Source organism: Oratosquilla oratoria, chromosome 17 (assembly GCF_046742065.1).
Source record: "Oratosquilla oratoria isolate Oo_2021 chromosome 17, ASM4674206v1, whole genome shotgun sequence".
In the NCBI taxonomy this organism is placed as follows: domain Eukaryota; kingdom Metazoa; phylum Arthropoda; class Malacostraca; order Stomatopoda; family Squillidae; genus Oratosquilla; species Oratosquilla oratoria.
The window spans coordinates 18,469,968-18,486,098 of NC_134793.1; the positions used below are offsets into that span (position 1 = coordinate 18,469,968).

Genomic DNA, 16,131 nt, shown 5'->3' on the forward strand with positions numbered 1-16,131 from the left:
TCCTCCTCTTCCTTTTTCCCATCCTGTTTTTGTTCCTTCTCCTCCCCCCCCCCCCACCTTGACCTTCCTCGTTTTCCCAACTGTCCTTTCAGCGGCGCCACCTTCTCTCTTTCTGCTTCAACCCCTTTCCAACATCAACCCCCCACTCCCCCCACCACGGTCACTCTCTGAGTTCCAGTCCTGAATAGTCCCCCTGAAACCTCCCTCTTTCCCACTACCCCCCCCTGCTCGCTCTCTCTCTCTCTCTCTCTCTCTCTCTCTCTCTCTCTCTCTCTCTCTCTCTCTCTCTTTTTCGTTGCATTATCTATGATGTCCTAGGGAGCCTCCTTCTCCTCCATCTCCTCCTCCTTTCTCCTCCTCCTCTTCCTCTTCCTCTTCCTCCTCTTCCTCCGCCCCCCTGCGAGGAGGTTTCTGCGCGACCCTGTCCCGATGACACCCGGGCTAAAAATAGCCCCGTGCCTCCTGCAACACCCTGTGGGACCTCGCCCTCGTCCTCAACCTCCACATCATCTTCCACCTCCACCTCCTCCACGTACACCTCCTCCTCCTCCACCTCCTCCACGTACGCCTCCTCATCCTCCACCTCTTCCTCCACCTCATCCTCCACCTCTTCCTCCACATTTTCATTCTATTCCTTCTCCCCTTCCTCCTGTTCTTCTACATCCTCTTCCTATTCTTCAATTTCTGTCTTGTCCTCTTCTTTCTCCTTCCTCCTCTTCCTCCTCTTCCTCCTCCTCCTCCTCTTCCTCTTCTACACCTCGCCCCACCCCTCTTTATACTCATTTTCCCCCTCCCCCTCCCCCTCCCGTGCGTATCCTCTTTCGTCCTTATAAGGTCGGACTCCGATTATAGTCTTGTCGATGTGTGTGTGTGCATGTGCGTGTGTGTGTGTGCATGTGCGTGTGTGTGTGTGTGTGTGTGTGTGAGAGAGAGAGAGAGAGAGAGAGAGAGAGATTGGAAAGGGTCGTAGTCGTAGTGAGGGAAGGAGACGGAGTAGGGGAAGGTGGGGGGAGGAGTAGTAGTTTAGGAAGCAGAAATATAGGGGGAAGAAGTGAAGGAGATGGAGGAGGAAGAAGAGAAATGGGAGGGAGGAGGAGGAGGACAAGAAGGGGGAGGAATAGGAAAAGATGTATACAAATTATAAGAATAGGAGGATGAAAAGGAGGAGAGAGAGGAGGAGGAAGAGGTAGAGTAGGAGGAGGAGGAAGAGGAAGAGAAGGGGGCGGGGACGGGTTAGTGGATAGGGCGGGGTGGGGGACTTGTTCTCACTCCCGACGTAGGTCGAGGTGTGTGTGTGTGGGAGGGAGTGGGAGGTGGGAGTGAAGGGAGTCGTGTCCGGTGGGAAGACGAAGACGAAGACGACGAGTGACGTAATCATGAGGAAGAAGGTAAACAGAGAAGGGTCTGCCGTGATGGTGGATAGGCAAAGGGTAATAGGGAGAAGAGAAAAAGATGAATATTATTCGGATGAAAATGAGACGAAGAATGCGTTTTGGGATTCGAGGTTAAAGTTGCATAGGAAGAGGAGGAAGTGCTCATGAGAAGGACGAAGGGGAGGAAGAGGAGGACGGGTCAGTAGGAAGGAAGGAAAGAAGGAAGAAGAGGAGGAGGAGGAGGAGGAGCATGCGAAGGAAGTCTTGAACGAAATAGTGAAAGGAGAAAATAATAATAAAAAAAAAGGAAAATGGGAAAAGTTTTTAAAAGTCTGAGGTGGTCTGGGAGGAAAAAGAGAAAACACAATGCCCAGAGACCTCGCAGCTGCAGTTACAACAGCAGCAGCTTCACAGCTGTAGCATGAACAGCAGCATGATCAGAAGCTTCGCAAAGTCTCAAGTTTCTTGAAGTTTTTGTCCATATAAGGTAATGGCATTACAAGAAGAGACCTGCCCTATCGTGGCGACGAATGCAGCCGTTCTTGTGAACGGTGTCTATTTGTCGCCGTTTTCTCTTCTGTTGGCGTACCCCTCTCCGTTTTCTGTGTACATGTATGTTCAATTGCGTTAACAGTGGCCCTCGTTTGCTTTCCTTCCGTGGATAGGATCTGGAAGTCGCTTCCTCCTCCTAATTGAGATACTCGATAATCTTACTCAAGGAGAGCTAAAAAACTATTTGTATTATTATAACTGTTATTATTTATTATTATTATTTATTTATCATCATTATTATTATTTATTTATTTCTTCTTATTTTTTCTCCCAAGTCTCGCCCGAATTTCTCAAACGAAAGACTTATTGAGGGTCAAAGTCCCGTTTTCTTCAGGACCAAGAGTCCACAGAGGATTCGAACCCACACCACTCAAGGCTCGGGAGGAGCGTGTTACACGTTGGACCATCACCCATCCATCCTCACCTCCCCCATCCCTCACCTCCCACTCCCCCTTCATCTCCCACCTCCCCTCACCCCCTTCACCTCCCCCAACCCCTCACCTCTCTCACACCTCACCTCTCTCACACCTCACCTCCCCCACACCTCACCTCACCCCACACCTCACCTCCCCCACCCCACACCTCACCTCCCTCACACCTCACCTCACCCCACACCTCACCTCCCCCAATCCCACACCTCACCTCCCCCACCCCACACCTCACCTCCCCCACCCCACACCTCACCTCCCCCACCCCACACCTCACCTCCCCCACACCTCACCTCCCCCACCCCTCACCTCCCTTCATCTCCCCCCACCTCCCTTCATCTCCCCCCCCACCTCCCACTTCCTTCAACCGGAAACTTGACTGTGACCCAAGACGGACGGGTCATCCTTGGGCCGAACTCTTGGTCATTCTTCAGCGACTTTGGGAGTTCCTGTAGGAGGAGGAGGAGGAGGAGGAACCGGATGGTGTCAGTCTCCGGGCGAAGAGAGCGGAGGAGGAGGAGGAGGTGATGGTGGTGGTGGTGGTGGTGGTGGTGGAGCCCCCCGGACCTAATCAATACCTCCCCACGCGCTCCCCTTTCCTCCCCTACTCCCCCCTACTCCCTTCACCCTAACCTCCCCACCTGGCTGGCGGACCCTAACCCCCCCTAAGTCCCCTAAAGTCTCTCCTTACACGCCGTGTGATTCACAGCCATGGTCTGGGATCACGTGATCGACAGCTATTGCACTCCCGGATGAGAGCTCAGAGTTTGTATATGGATCATGCCGTGGACACACACACACACACACACACACACACACACACACACACACACACTCAGACTGCTGAATTTGCAGGCAAGCGCGTTACCACTACACCAGCGAGTCGAGTAGCATGTACAAGAAAGCGAGATAGAGATTTTTCTGCGACTGTGTGAGTGTATGTGTGCGCGCGCGTGTGTGTGTGTGTGTACGGCTGGGAGTAGAGTTACTTGGTACTTTTGGGGGAACGGTGACTTGGCAGTTTGTACCCTTGCTTAGCGGCGAGACGTAGTAGTGCCAGGGCCCAGACAGCGCTTTGGTCGTGATTATATATTTATTTATTTCTAACTGGGTCTGTTTTTTCCGGGCAGAATCGTCAAATGCTCATCATTGTGACTTATGTTTTATTATTATGATTTTAGTTCAAACGCGTTGAAATATTTGTGTGTGTGGTACGTATGTGTGTGTATGTGTGCACATGTCTCGACAACCTACTGAACGTAAAGAACGTGAACGTCCATCGCCCTCTCGTTCCCTCCCTCTCTCCCGTTCTTACGTTCTTCCCCTGGGGGCCTCGGCGGGGGGAGGGTAACTGCCGATGGTAGTAGCTCCCGCAATAGGATCGCCTGACCCCCGTGTTAACGTGAGGAGGAGAGAGGAGGAGGAGAGAGGAGAGCTCGAGGAGTAGAAAGAGAAAAAATCTTGGGGGACTCGAAGGAGGAGGAAGAGGAGAAAAGCTTGAAGAAAAAATCTTGGATGAGGAGAAGAGGAAGAGGAGGACATAGATGAGGAAGGAGGAAGGGAAAGAGGGAATAAAAAGAGCAAATGGGGAGATGAAAAAAGAAGAGCAAACGTGACGAAAGTAGAGTCAAGGAAGTAAGGAAGCACAGCTCAAAAATGGAGACTAATGGGAGATAGGGAGATGTGTGGTCCTCCTTCTTGAAAGAAGCCCTTGTCTATCGCGACCCCAATCCGGTCGATGTTGGGTCCCTGAACAGGGCATCAACGGCATGACGTCATCAGGCCAGGGGTGGGCAACCTTTATAAGTGTGGGTGCCAAAATCAGCCAAATCTTTGATACAAAATGTTCTCGCGTGCAAACAGAGTAACATAAGCGATAGAGCTACATACGACTTCGGGTCCCTTCCCTTCACCTACAAGGGCCCAAACCCACCGCCCAGTGCAGAATGCAGTTACCAAAGGTCATACAAAAGAAGTTTGGGATCAATTAATTGTTTGTTTTAAGATGAGCTCTAAGTTTCGCGTGCCGGGGGAAAAAAAGTCGTTACTGTGCCGGTTTTTGGCACGCGTGCCAAGGGTTCCCCACCCCTAGCTAAAACGGATCATGGTCAGGGCGGGCCGGGGCGTAGACCACGAAGGGAGTCGAGAGGGGGGGAGGGTTCCCCCCCCAATTAAGGAGGAGGAGGACAGCGCGGTCCCTTCCCCTTCCTCTTCCTTTTTCACGCCTGTGTGACCAAACAGCCTCTCTCTCTCTCTCTCTCTCCTCTCTCTCTCTCTCTCTCTCTCTCTCTCTCTCTCTCTCTCTCTCCCTCTCTCTCCTTTCTGTCTTTCTTTCCCTTTCTCACTCCCCTCTCCTCTCTCTCTATCTCTCTCTCTCTATCTCTTTCTCTCTCTCTCTATCTCTCTCTTTCTTTCTTTCTCCCCCTCTCTCTCTTCTCTTCCCCTCTTTCTCTTCTCTCCCCCTCTCTCTTCTCTCCCCCCTCTCTTTCATATACTTCACTGTGTTGAAGATTACATGTCCTAATGATTTATTCATTTGTTTATTTATTTATTTGTTTATTTTCGGATAATAATGAGAATTGTGATCATAATTTTATGTAAAATTGTATTTGTAATTTAACGATTTATTTTACACAAAAGTGTCTGGCTTGCCTTTATCAACGTATTGTACCTTGTGCCTGTGTCGTAATTCCCATTCAGGGCCCTATGGTTGCTGAGCACCCTCATGCTCGCTCTCTCTCTCTCTCTCTCTCTCTCTCTCTCTCTCTCTCTCTCTCTCTCTCTCTCTCTCTCTCTCTCTCTTTCCTCACTCTCTCCCTCTTTCCTCTCTCTCTCTTTCTCCCCACCTCCCTCAATATAATTACCTAAATAATTGTTTAATTAATTAAATGTTAAATAACTTGTTTATGGTCTCATAGATGTCGCGCATTGTCTCCCGTGCAGTTGTATGTGTGTGTATTCCATCCCTCAAGTGAATATTCTTGTGTATTCTCTTATGTGAATACTTTATGTGTAATTTCCAGTCATGTGAATACAGTGTTCATGTGTATCGTATATGTGAATACTTTTCAAGTGTGTATTCTCCCTCTATGAATATTCTTATGTATTCTTACGTGTGAATACTTTCTACATATGTATTCTGTTATGTGTATTCCCCCCATCCCCATGCTCCCCCCCCAGTACCCTCCCCCCACTTCTTAACCTCTGGATATTGTAGTTGTTGTTGTAGTTGTAGTTGTATTGTTGTATTAGCCGCACTGCGGTTACAATTCGTTAGGGTTCTCAAGGGGGAATTGTGTAGTCATGCGTTTGTGTGATTTTTGTTTCTTCAGCATTTCTTCTACTTCTTATTCTACTTCTTGTTCTTCCTCCTTTTCCTCTTCTTTTTCCTCTTCTTATTCCAATTCATCTGTGTCTGTCTGTCTCCCTCTCTCTTTCCCTCTCTTCCCTTCTTTCTTTCCCTCCCCCTCTTTGCCTCTATTTCCCCTCTTTCCTTCCCGTCTCTTTCCCTCTTCTTTCCTCTCTTTCCATCTCTGCTCATTTCTCTCTATGCTCTTTTTCCTCGCTTTGCTCTTTCCTCTCTCCGCTTTTCTCTCTTTCCCTCTTTCCCTCTCTCTCCTTCTCTTTCCTTTTTTCCCTATCTCTCCCCCGCTCTCCCTCTTTCCCTTGTTCCCACATCTCTCCCTCTTTCCCTCTTTCCTTACCTCTCTCTCTCTCTCTCTCTCTCTCTCTCTCTCTCTCTCTCTCTCTCTCTCTCTCTCTATATATATATATATATATATATATATATATATATATAATATGTCTCTCTCTCTCTCTCTCTGTCTGTCTCTTTTGTCTCTCCTCTCTCTTTTCCCCCTAATTGTTTTGTGTTTCCCTCGTCTTGGTTTGGTTTCCCATACTTTATCACTTTACTCTAACTTACACGCTCGCAAAGCACGCGCACACATACACACACACACACACACACACACACACACACACACACACACACACACAACGCACACTCATTCTTTATGTAAGCGAAAGATAAGATTTCGTCTATTCGGACACCATCATCTACCTCTCCCCCTCTTATCTGAACACACTTTCATGTATTTCAGATCTTCATTTTTTTTTTCTTTTTTTTTTTTTAACTTATTTTCAGTTTGCGTTTTCGTTTATGTACATTTAATTTTAATGTCAATTTTCACTTTATTTTGAAACTTTTTTTCTCCTTTGAACATGTACAACGGAATACGTTACAAGTACACATTGTGTGCCCTGTACAGGACCTGAACCCGGCTTTAGTACACCACTTTGAGTACACAAACCTTCACAGATTTGTACACTCACTATCAGAAGTTCTGAAACTATCTTAGATGCTTTTCCCATGCAAATGAATTTTTCTGTTGAATGTTATTCTGTATGCAGTAAGATACATTTTGGTGTAGTTCAGATCCTGGATAGCTAAATGTATTGTATCTCCAACAACAACAGAAAAAATAGTATAATGTACTTGGATTTTTTTTTTCTTTTTTTTTTTTCTACTCAAATCCTCAACAGCCAAATGCACCTATGACTTGTTTATTTTGACTTGACGGAAGCTCATTACGGTAAAAAAAAACATGAGCAACTTTTAGAAAAATTATAACTACAACGGAGAGAAAAAAATTGTCTTTGTAAGACTGAGAAGGGAAATTTTGTAAAGTGGGCTCTGGTTCGCTTGCAGAATCCGAGTCCATCTTACAGAATGGGACTTTCGAAAGAATGATGAAAAATATATAATTCAAAGAAATCTGGAAATTACAAATTAATATGGTAAAAAATTGTGGCAAGAGGAATAAATTAATTAATAAACATAAAAAATAATAGCAAAGTTTAGTATGATATTAATTATAAATCTCTTTCACATATTGAAAGGTGTCCTGTATCTGAACAAGCCAGTTAAAATAACTGGATAAAGAACATGTTCTCCAAAGGTTAGAATTAGGAACTTTAAACAAATATATTCTCTATTTTATTTCAGATTATTTTTAATTTCAGATTATTTACATAATTCTATTCCTGTTTATTTGTTTATTTCTTAATCTATTTACTATTGTCTGATTTAGTATCTCTTGATTAATTTGACTTCTTTCTCCTATACTATGATTTTTTTTATTTTGTATTTTTAGTTTGTATGATTTTATATTTTTTCTTTGTTTGGAATATTGTTATCTTTAGTTACTTTAGTTTATTTTAGTTTTGTTTTCTTTAATCTAGACATTTAAAATTGGATTTCTTGTTAGCCTCTACTTTTAAGTTACTAAATTGAATTACATTTCACTTAGCAATTAGATTAAATCTAGAAATTTTGTCCATAAAAAAATCATACTTAAAGCATGAACATTAGTATTCAGTTTATAAACAATTATTTTAATAATCTTTATCTGACCTAGATTATAATTTCTATATTTTCTATTTCTTTAAAAATCCTTCCTATATATACTCTCCTTCCCACAACAACCGTCACCACGTAAAACATTATGCTGTAGTTAGTGCTTCTGTTCTTCCATGCATGCATGCATGTGTGTGTGTGTGTGTGCATGTTTTTTTTATCAGTACCTGAATATAATTTACTCAATTTATGGGACAGAATCAACTTTGTTGTACCCTCTCTGAATTGTGTGTGTGTACGTGTGTATGTGTACGTGTGTGTGCGTGCACGCGCGCAAGGTCCAGATACTACTACTACTACTAGTACTATTACTGCTACTACTAGTACTATTACTACTACTACTTTAAAAATTATAAATGGCGGAATACCAATTGACACTTCCTTCAGTATACATTAGAAACAAAAATATTTAACGGCGTGAATTTTTATTACCACGTAAATATTATTTTCAGTGAAGTCTTCGTTATTTCACGCGGTCTATCTGGTCATTCCAATTCGCTGTAATAAAAGATAACACCTTCGCTATATACTTTGACCCAAAGTTTTTTTTTTATGAGTAGATTTTTATTACTTTTTTCGTCACCAAATAATCATTCTTAAACGTATCTGCATGTAATATTTCGTTCATTCCTCGTACATTTATGTTGAACGTCTTCGTTTTGCGCGTGTGTATGCGTGTGTGTACGTTTTTAATGTATGCATTTGTGTATGCGCACACGAATGTATGCACTAGTATGCACCTTGATCAACAACATACAAACCTTTTTATAATCAAATTCATCTCCGGTGTGATCTTTCCTTTTGGCGTTTCATATCCGTTCGTTTTGCGTGAAGCTTTGTGTGAGCTTGGCACTGACCTCACGGGTGTCACGTGACCTTGGCACTGACCTCACGGGTGTCGTGACCTTGGCACTGACCTCACGGGTGTCACGTGACCTTGGCATCCGGCGCCAAAACACCTGGATCGCGTTCCGGGGCACCTGTAACTCTCGTGTCAACCTCATTCTCAACCTCGAGGACGCTACTGCTCCTTAACGCTGCAAGAGTATCTTAGTCGATCCTTCGCTGACCCCCCTCCCCCCTCCCCCTTCCCCCGTCGACGTAGCTACTGCCGTAGACTCACACTTGGATCTCCCCCCCTCCCCCACTTCCCCTTTCACTTCTCCCCCACGCCCCTAAAAGTCGGGTAATTGTTAAACCCTTCCCTCCCCCCAACTGTACTTCACATGTTGTCCCTCCCTCCTCCTCCCCCCGCCCCTCCCCCGTTTCTGTATTTGATGCTTCTTCATTATTCACTCATTCTCCCCCCAATTCCCCCCCAAAAAAAAAAATCCTGAAGAATCTCCCCCCATCTCCCGCCCCTATCGATTCTGTTTGAAATTCTTAATTATTTTAAGAAATAATGTATATATTATACCCCCAAATATTCAGCCTCCCCCAAAATTCCTTACAATCCCTCCTTCAAACCCCCCTACATCCCTTCCCCCCACCCCATATCCCCCTAAATAAAACTTTAAAAATCTCGGGTTTAATGATCTGACATTGTTTTATGATAATTGCCCCTATAGAGCAACGAGACCCCCCTCCAATAGGGAGCTTCTGGAGTCGACAAACTCCTCCTCCTCCTCCTGCAGTCACTCCTCCCTTTCTTCTCAATCTCCCCGCGCGGACACTGAGCTCGGGCTAAACCACAAAATGGTGTCCAATCTGAAGAGGTAAGGGCGAGCGAAGAGACCATGGAGGAGGAGGTCCCCGAAGGTCGTGAGGAAGAGCCTAAAGGCTCGACGTCGACCCGAGGGACCTTTTCGTCAAGGTAAAGGCGTGGGAGAACTGCCTGTCGGAGGTGACGTCGAAGTTGGACAGGCTGTGGACGCGGCGGCGCCGATCTGGTTGCTCCTTTGCGAGATGTTCTTGTTCCCTTGAGTGTGAGCTCCTCCTCTTCCTCCTCCTCCTCCTCCTTCCTCTTCCTCCTGCAGAGGCAAAGTGGTCCCTTAGAGACTTGAGACCACACAGAATGGTCGCTGATGGGAGGAAGAAGACCGGGAGGAGGTTTTGGGTTTACTTTTTTTTTTTTTTTTTTTCTTGTTAATTCTTTCCCTGGTTTTTGTTGTTGATATAACTCTTGGTTTTATCCCCCTTCCCGACCACTCCGACCCTTGTGAACGCGCAGACGGATACTATGCAAACTGGCGTAGTTTGCAAGATTGCTTTTTTCTTTCTTTCTTTTCGGGTGTTGCAGATCTTGCTGCTACCTGCTCGCCCTCACTGCTGCTGTCTGCAGATGCTGGGCGAGCACAGGGGAAGCAACTGCTAAACAGCTTTTGTCTAATTATCCTCGGTTACTCACATTTGATTGTCTCAACCCTTTAAAAATAAATTTACTTTTTTTTTTCTTCCTTTTTTCGTGTTTTCGTAGTTTGTTGTGTGTTTTCCCTTCGTGTTTTTCCCCAACGAATATTTAAATAATTATTCTGTGGATAAGAGTTTGTACTCAGGACGCCTTTGTGTCAAAGGCCACAAATTCCGGTTGGTATTTTGATCATTTTATATACATGTGCTGCTGAGGGTGATTTCACATTTTCAGGACCTCCAACTCCAAAAGATCTCTGGTTGCTAAGGTACTCCTACTCCAGAAGACCTCGAACTAAAAAAAAACTAAAAAAAAAACTAAAAAAAAAAAACAAAAAAAAAAAAAAAAATAAAAAAAAAAAAAAACTAAAAAAAAAAAAAAAAAAAGACTCGCAATTCCAAAATACCCCAAACCCCAAAATACAATTTTCAACAAACTCCTCCAGACCTCCTCCAACCAACTCCCTCTCTCCCCCTCCACCCGTCCTCCACGGGACCACTCGTCCCCGTCCTCTCCACAGCCTCGCATGCGGAGATTGAATTGGCCTCTCTGTCTCTCTCCCTCTCCCTCTTCCTCTTCCTCTCCCTCTCCCTCTCCCTCCCCCCTTCACCTACTGCCAAACTGTTTTTCGATATCACAGGTCCATTCTTTGTATGGGCTACCCCCTTATAAGGGGAAAAGGGCTTTTGATCTATTTCACACACACACACACACACACACACACACACACACACACACACACACACACACACACACACACATGTACACACCAAAGGTCCTTTCCCCATCACAAGAGGGTGGCCAAACCACAGCAGACATCCACGTCGTCAGTGGATAAGACCTCTCCAACGACCCCTCGCATCTCGGTGACTTCGAGATGAAGGGTCGTCCCTCTCTCCCGCCATACTGCTCGGGTCAGAGGCAGTGCAGCGAGGCACAGCTCTTCCACGGCGGCGAGGGAGGTGAGGGGGGGGGGTGTATCTGCCGGAGCTGGTTTACAACTGCTGCCGTCACCACCACTACCAACACCGCTATTGCTACAATCACCACCACTACTCTCTCCTCTTTCAGTTTCTCCTTCGTCCTGTTTCTTCGTTCTTCTCCCATTTCTTCTGTTGTTACCTCTTTCTCCTCTTCCACCTCCTCTTCCTCTTGTTCTTCCTTCCTACTCCTCTTCCTCCTCCCCTTCCTTCTCCTCTTCCTCCTCCCCTTCCTTTTCCTCCTCTGCCTCTTGTTCTTCCTTCCTACTCCTCTGACTCCTCCCCTTCCTTCTCCTCTTCCTCCTCCTCTGCCTCTTGTTCTTCCTTCCTCCTCCTCTTCCTCCTCTTCCTGTTCCTCACCAACCGGTGCAACGTCACTGCCTTTATGGTAAAAAGGGTTGTGGTATTGGCCCGGGTAACCGAAGCTGCTCCCAGGGATTGGTACCACCTGCGTAAGAGCCGGTGGCAGCGGGTGTGCTGTGGCCGTTTGGCTCCCGTTTCATGGGGTTGGGGTTCCAGGGTGGGTTGGGGGGTTTGGGGGTTGGGAAAGGGGTTGCTGGTCCCACGACCAAGACGCTGTTACACCAAGAATCTTGGCGTAACCTACGATACATTGATGTCATTCAAACAACACAATCACAAACATAAAGACACCTAGACTTAATGCGCTTAAATCAATTGCAGGAACAACATTTGGACAAAACAAAGAAACTGTTACAACAGTATACAAACAAAGCATATGCTCAGTGATGAATTGTGCGAGCACCGCATGGGTCCTTAATCTAAGATGCACCATAGCACCCTACAGTCCATACAAAGCCCTAAAGACAATTACAGGCTGCACAAATATTACACCTACAAACCATTTACACCATGGAACTATTGTCCTCAAAGTTGAGGATCACTTTGACATGAGAGCCACACAAGCACTTGCCGCAGCCTCCACAAACACAGCACACAGTACACCCACCACACTACGTAGCAAATCACCCACACACACTAAGAAACGTCAGCACAACACCCAAATGCCTATATCACACATATATACTCTCTGCTCTTTCTCCACAACCACCAGACACCAGCCTCCAGAAGCATATCCATAATCATACCACTCACTGCTCCATCAACAAACTGAAAGACAATACATTGCTGCATGCCAGACCCCCTGATGTCCATCCCTCGGAATCCTCTCACCCCCGAAAGGCCACCTGGCCAGGCTGCGATGCGGCCACACCATCCAGCCCTTCTAAGCTACCAGAAGAGGCTGGATGACTGCATCGCATATAACTGCCCAGGATGTAACACTTCACTACCCATACTATACAACACATTATGGAAGACTGCGTTGTACACAATCATGTAGGCCAACAACGCAATATACAGACCATAGGGGATTTGTGGGAAGACCCAGTTCCAGCCATGGCGTTCCTCAGGGAGGCGGGACAGCTCGGTCAGACAGTCCAGGGAACGACAACAATAACAACAACAAAAACGTCACTGCCAGAGAGGCTGATACTGCCCTTTCCCAAACCCCGAGAGAATCGCCCACGATCTCCTGAAGGTGGAGAGGTCGAAAAGGTCCTCTTTGGGGAGCTTCCTTGTTTTATCTCGACCCTCTATTCTCAGGGATTTCATCAGACTTGATTTAGTATATTCGCCCCCCCCCTCAAAAAATATGTGAAAAATAAAGAGAAATAAAAAAACTGAAAAGAGAAATTAAATAGATAAGTAAATACATATACCAACAGCTTTTCTCACCCTTACAAAGGAGGCAGCCAAAGTCAAAGGCATAAATCCATTCCCACCCATTCCATCCCCATATACTCCTTCATTCACCTCCCTTCTCTCCCTCTTTTCTTGGCTCCTCCTGGATGACTGGTCATCCCTGCATCTCTCTCACTGCCCTGGGTCAGAAGCAATGTGACACACCATATCCACAGCAAGGCCAGTTCACTTAATCGCCGATCCCCGCACCCTCTTCGTCCCATCTTGCAGAAAAAGAGAAGACGGGGAGAAATCCCTTCAGGCTGCGTCAAAATATCATTCACACGTACTCCCTCACCCCCCAATCCCCACCCACTCCTATACATCACAACATCATGCATACACAACTATTCTCCACACATCCCTTCCTTCCTCAACAGACGTTCCCCTCTTTCCAAATGCCCCTTTTACCCCATCCATCCATCTCATTCTTGGTCGCCCCCTCATGTTCACTCCTTCCACCTCTGTCTTCCACACCTCTTAACTAATTCTTCATCTCTAATTCTTTCCATGTGTCCAAACCATCCCAATACTCTTTCATCAACCCCATCTTCCAACCCCCTATCCACTCCCACTCTCCTCTTCACCTACTCGTTTCTCAACCTATCCAGCCTAGTAACCCGTACCATACTTCTCAGGCATTTCACCTCAAACCATAGATAAGTAAATAATAGAATAAAATAAATCTGTAAATAGATAAAGTAAAATAAGATAAAATGTGTAAGTATAAGGCATGTTTATACATTAAAATAAAAAGTTTTAGTGATGGGATTCGTCTCTCTCTCTCTCTCTCTCTCTCTCTCTCTCTCTCTCTCTCTCAAATAGTTACATTGTAGATAAACTATTGTTCTTAGAAAATAAGATTTGTTAAATTGTTGTGTATGAGGTAATGGGTGAGGAAACATAACAAGAGCGATGTGCAGAGCTGTGGCGTGTGTCAGTGTCGGGTGACGCCAGTTGTACACACTGACCCACTGAGAAAGATAAGAGGAACGGGAATATACCCTCTCTCTCTTTCTCTCTCTCTCTCTCTCTCTCTCTCTCTCTCTCTCTCTCTCTCTCTCTCTCTCTCTCTCTCTCTCTCTCTCTCTCTCTCTCTCTCTCTCTCTCTCTCTCTCTCTCTCTCTCTCTCTCTCTCTCTCTCGCACCCCCCTCACTTATCGGGTCTTCATCCCCTCTATCAATCAATCTCTTTCGCACACACAAAATACTCTTATCTATATTACACACACACACACACACACACACACGGATCTCTCGTCCAGAAGGATAATAGCTGTTGATCACAAAACCAACACATGGTCTAAGACTGTAGCAAACCACACACACACGCACGCACGCACGCACGCACGCAAATTGGTGGTCTTTGTATGTGTTCGTGTCGTGGCTTTGTCACGTTAATAACTGTGCAGTTGTTAGGGCGGGCGGTGCCGACAATTGGCGCCGAGGCGGTGTATTGTAACCAGCGAATTCTCACCCCCCCCCTCCCTCTCCTTCTCTCTCCCTCTCTTTCTCCTTCCCTCCCGTTGCTCTTTTCTCTCTCTCCCTCTCGCCCGTTTTCTCTTTCTCCCTCCCTTTCTCTCTCTTTCTCCCTCCCTTTCTCTTTCTTCCTCCCTCTCACTCTCTTTCTCGCTCCCTCCCCCTCTTTCTCACTCACTCCCCTTTTTCTTTCTCCCTCCCTCTCCCTCCCGCTCCCTCTGTTTCTCCCTCCCTCTCCCTCTGTTTCTCCCTCATTATCCCTCTCTTTCTCTCTCTGTCTCCCTCACTTTCTCCTTCCCTCCCTCCCTTTTCTCTCTCTCCCTCCCTCCCTCCTTCTCTCCTTTGTCTTTCTCCCTCCCTCTCCCTCTCTTTCTCTCTCCGTCTCCCTCACTTTCTCCTTCCCTCCCTCCCTTTTCTCTCTCTCCCTCCCTCCCCTTTCTCTTCCTCCCTCCCTCCCTCCCTCTCCCCTTTTATCTCTCTCCCCCTGTCTCTCCCCTTCCCTTTTTCTCTCTCCCAGTCTTCCCCCGCCCCCATCTCTCTCTATTCATATGTCTGTGTGTGTGTGCGCGCGCGCGTGTCGTAGTCATGAAGAGAGATAAGTAAGAGGTGAATAAGTGGACGCTCTCGAATCGGCTGCTCATACTTTCAGGTTTTGTTCTGACTAGATCCGATAGATTTTATTCATGTTCAGAACTGGGGGCCACAAGCGGGCGGGACCCCAACGATGTCTCCAATATTTCGTCCTCGGATGAATAAAATAGTCTCTACGCAGCTACGGATTTTATTTATTTTTTATTGTTTATTGTGTACATATACTTATTGCTGTTTTATCCATTTTATTTATTCCTTCATTTATTGCATTCATCCTCGCTGTTGACCTTGATATAAGCTCACAAGAGCCCTGAAGGCCGCGTCACACTGGGCAGATTATCGTCAACTGTTGCGACTTCGTTTGAGTACAACCGATTTTCAAATGTCAAAATGTCGGATTACCTCTGCGTCATATATATATATATATATATATATATATATATATATATATATATATATATATATATATATATATATACAGTATATATATATGAGGTTGAAAGACGATCTAAGAAGTTAAAACTAGAGGAATGTTAGACACATTGTTGAAATGTTCTAAGGGAAGTCTAGATTTATCACTCTTCTTATTCATATATTCATGTGTTTATTTCCTTGTTGATTTAATAATTATTTTATCTATTTATATTTATTTTCAATGCTACACGAATCTCCAAACACTATTCGATCCCTTAAGGGAACCGAGTTTAAAGGATCAGAAACCAAATAAGCGGATCTAATCCCATGTGGGAAGACCTTTGCCTATATTTATCTTTCTATTACCTCCTCCTCCTCCTCCACTTCACCTTGTCCTCCATAATGGCGAATACACTCCCCATCATTTATCTCCTCCTCTCATTTTATCTTCGTCGTTATTTTTTACCTCCCTCCTCCTCAATCACTTCCTTCTCCTCCTCCTCTTCCTCCTCCTCCTCCTCTTCCTCCTCCTCTTCCTCCTCCTCTTCTATCTTTATCTCGTGTTTATTTTCCTCGTCTTCTATTTTCTCTTCAGATATTTTCCAACCCTCATCCCGTTTTCTCTTTATCTCTCCTCCGTTCCGTTTTCTTTACTCCTTCTTTTTCTCCTTTTCCTCCTCATTTCATCTTCCTTTTCTTCTCGCTTCCTGTCTGCCTCATTCCTCTGTATCCCCTCCTTCAGTCAATCACACCTAGTTTTTCATTGAGAATTATGTAAATA

At 45.5% G+C, this 16,131-nt stretch overlaps 1 protein-coding gene across 7 annotated transcripts in view; it reads left to right on the forward strand.

Moving 5' to 3' along the window:
* LOC143034460 (protein-lysine N-methyltransferase SMYD4-like) overlaps window positions 1-16,131 on the forward strand; it is a 185,140-nt gene that overhangs the window by 127,679 nt on the left and 41,330 nt on the right. For 4 of the 7 annotated variants that reach the window (XM_076200540.1, XM_076200538.1, XM_076200539.1 and 1 more), the window contains one exon: window positions 9,341-9,487. The exons of 2 other annotated variants lie outside the window; for them this stretch is intronic. In XM_076200540.1, the coding sequence (XP_076056655.1) occupies window positions 9,341-9,487 (147 nt within the window). Of the gene's footprint in view, window positions 1-9,340; window positions 9,586-16,131 lie in introns of those variants that run through there. One more of the 7 variants, XM_076200541.1, reaches the window with a different exon arrangement.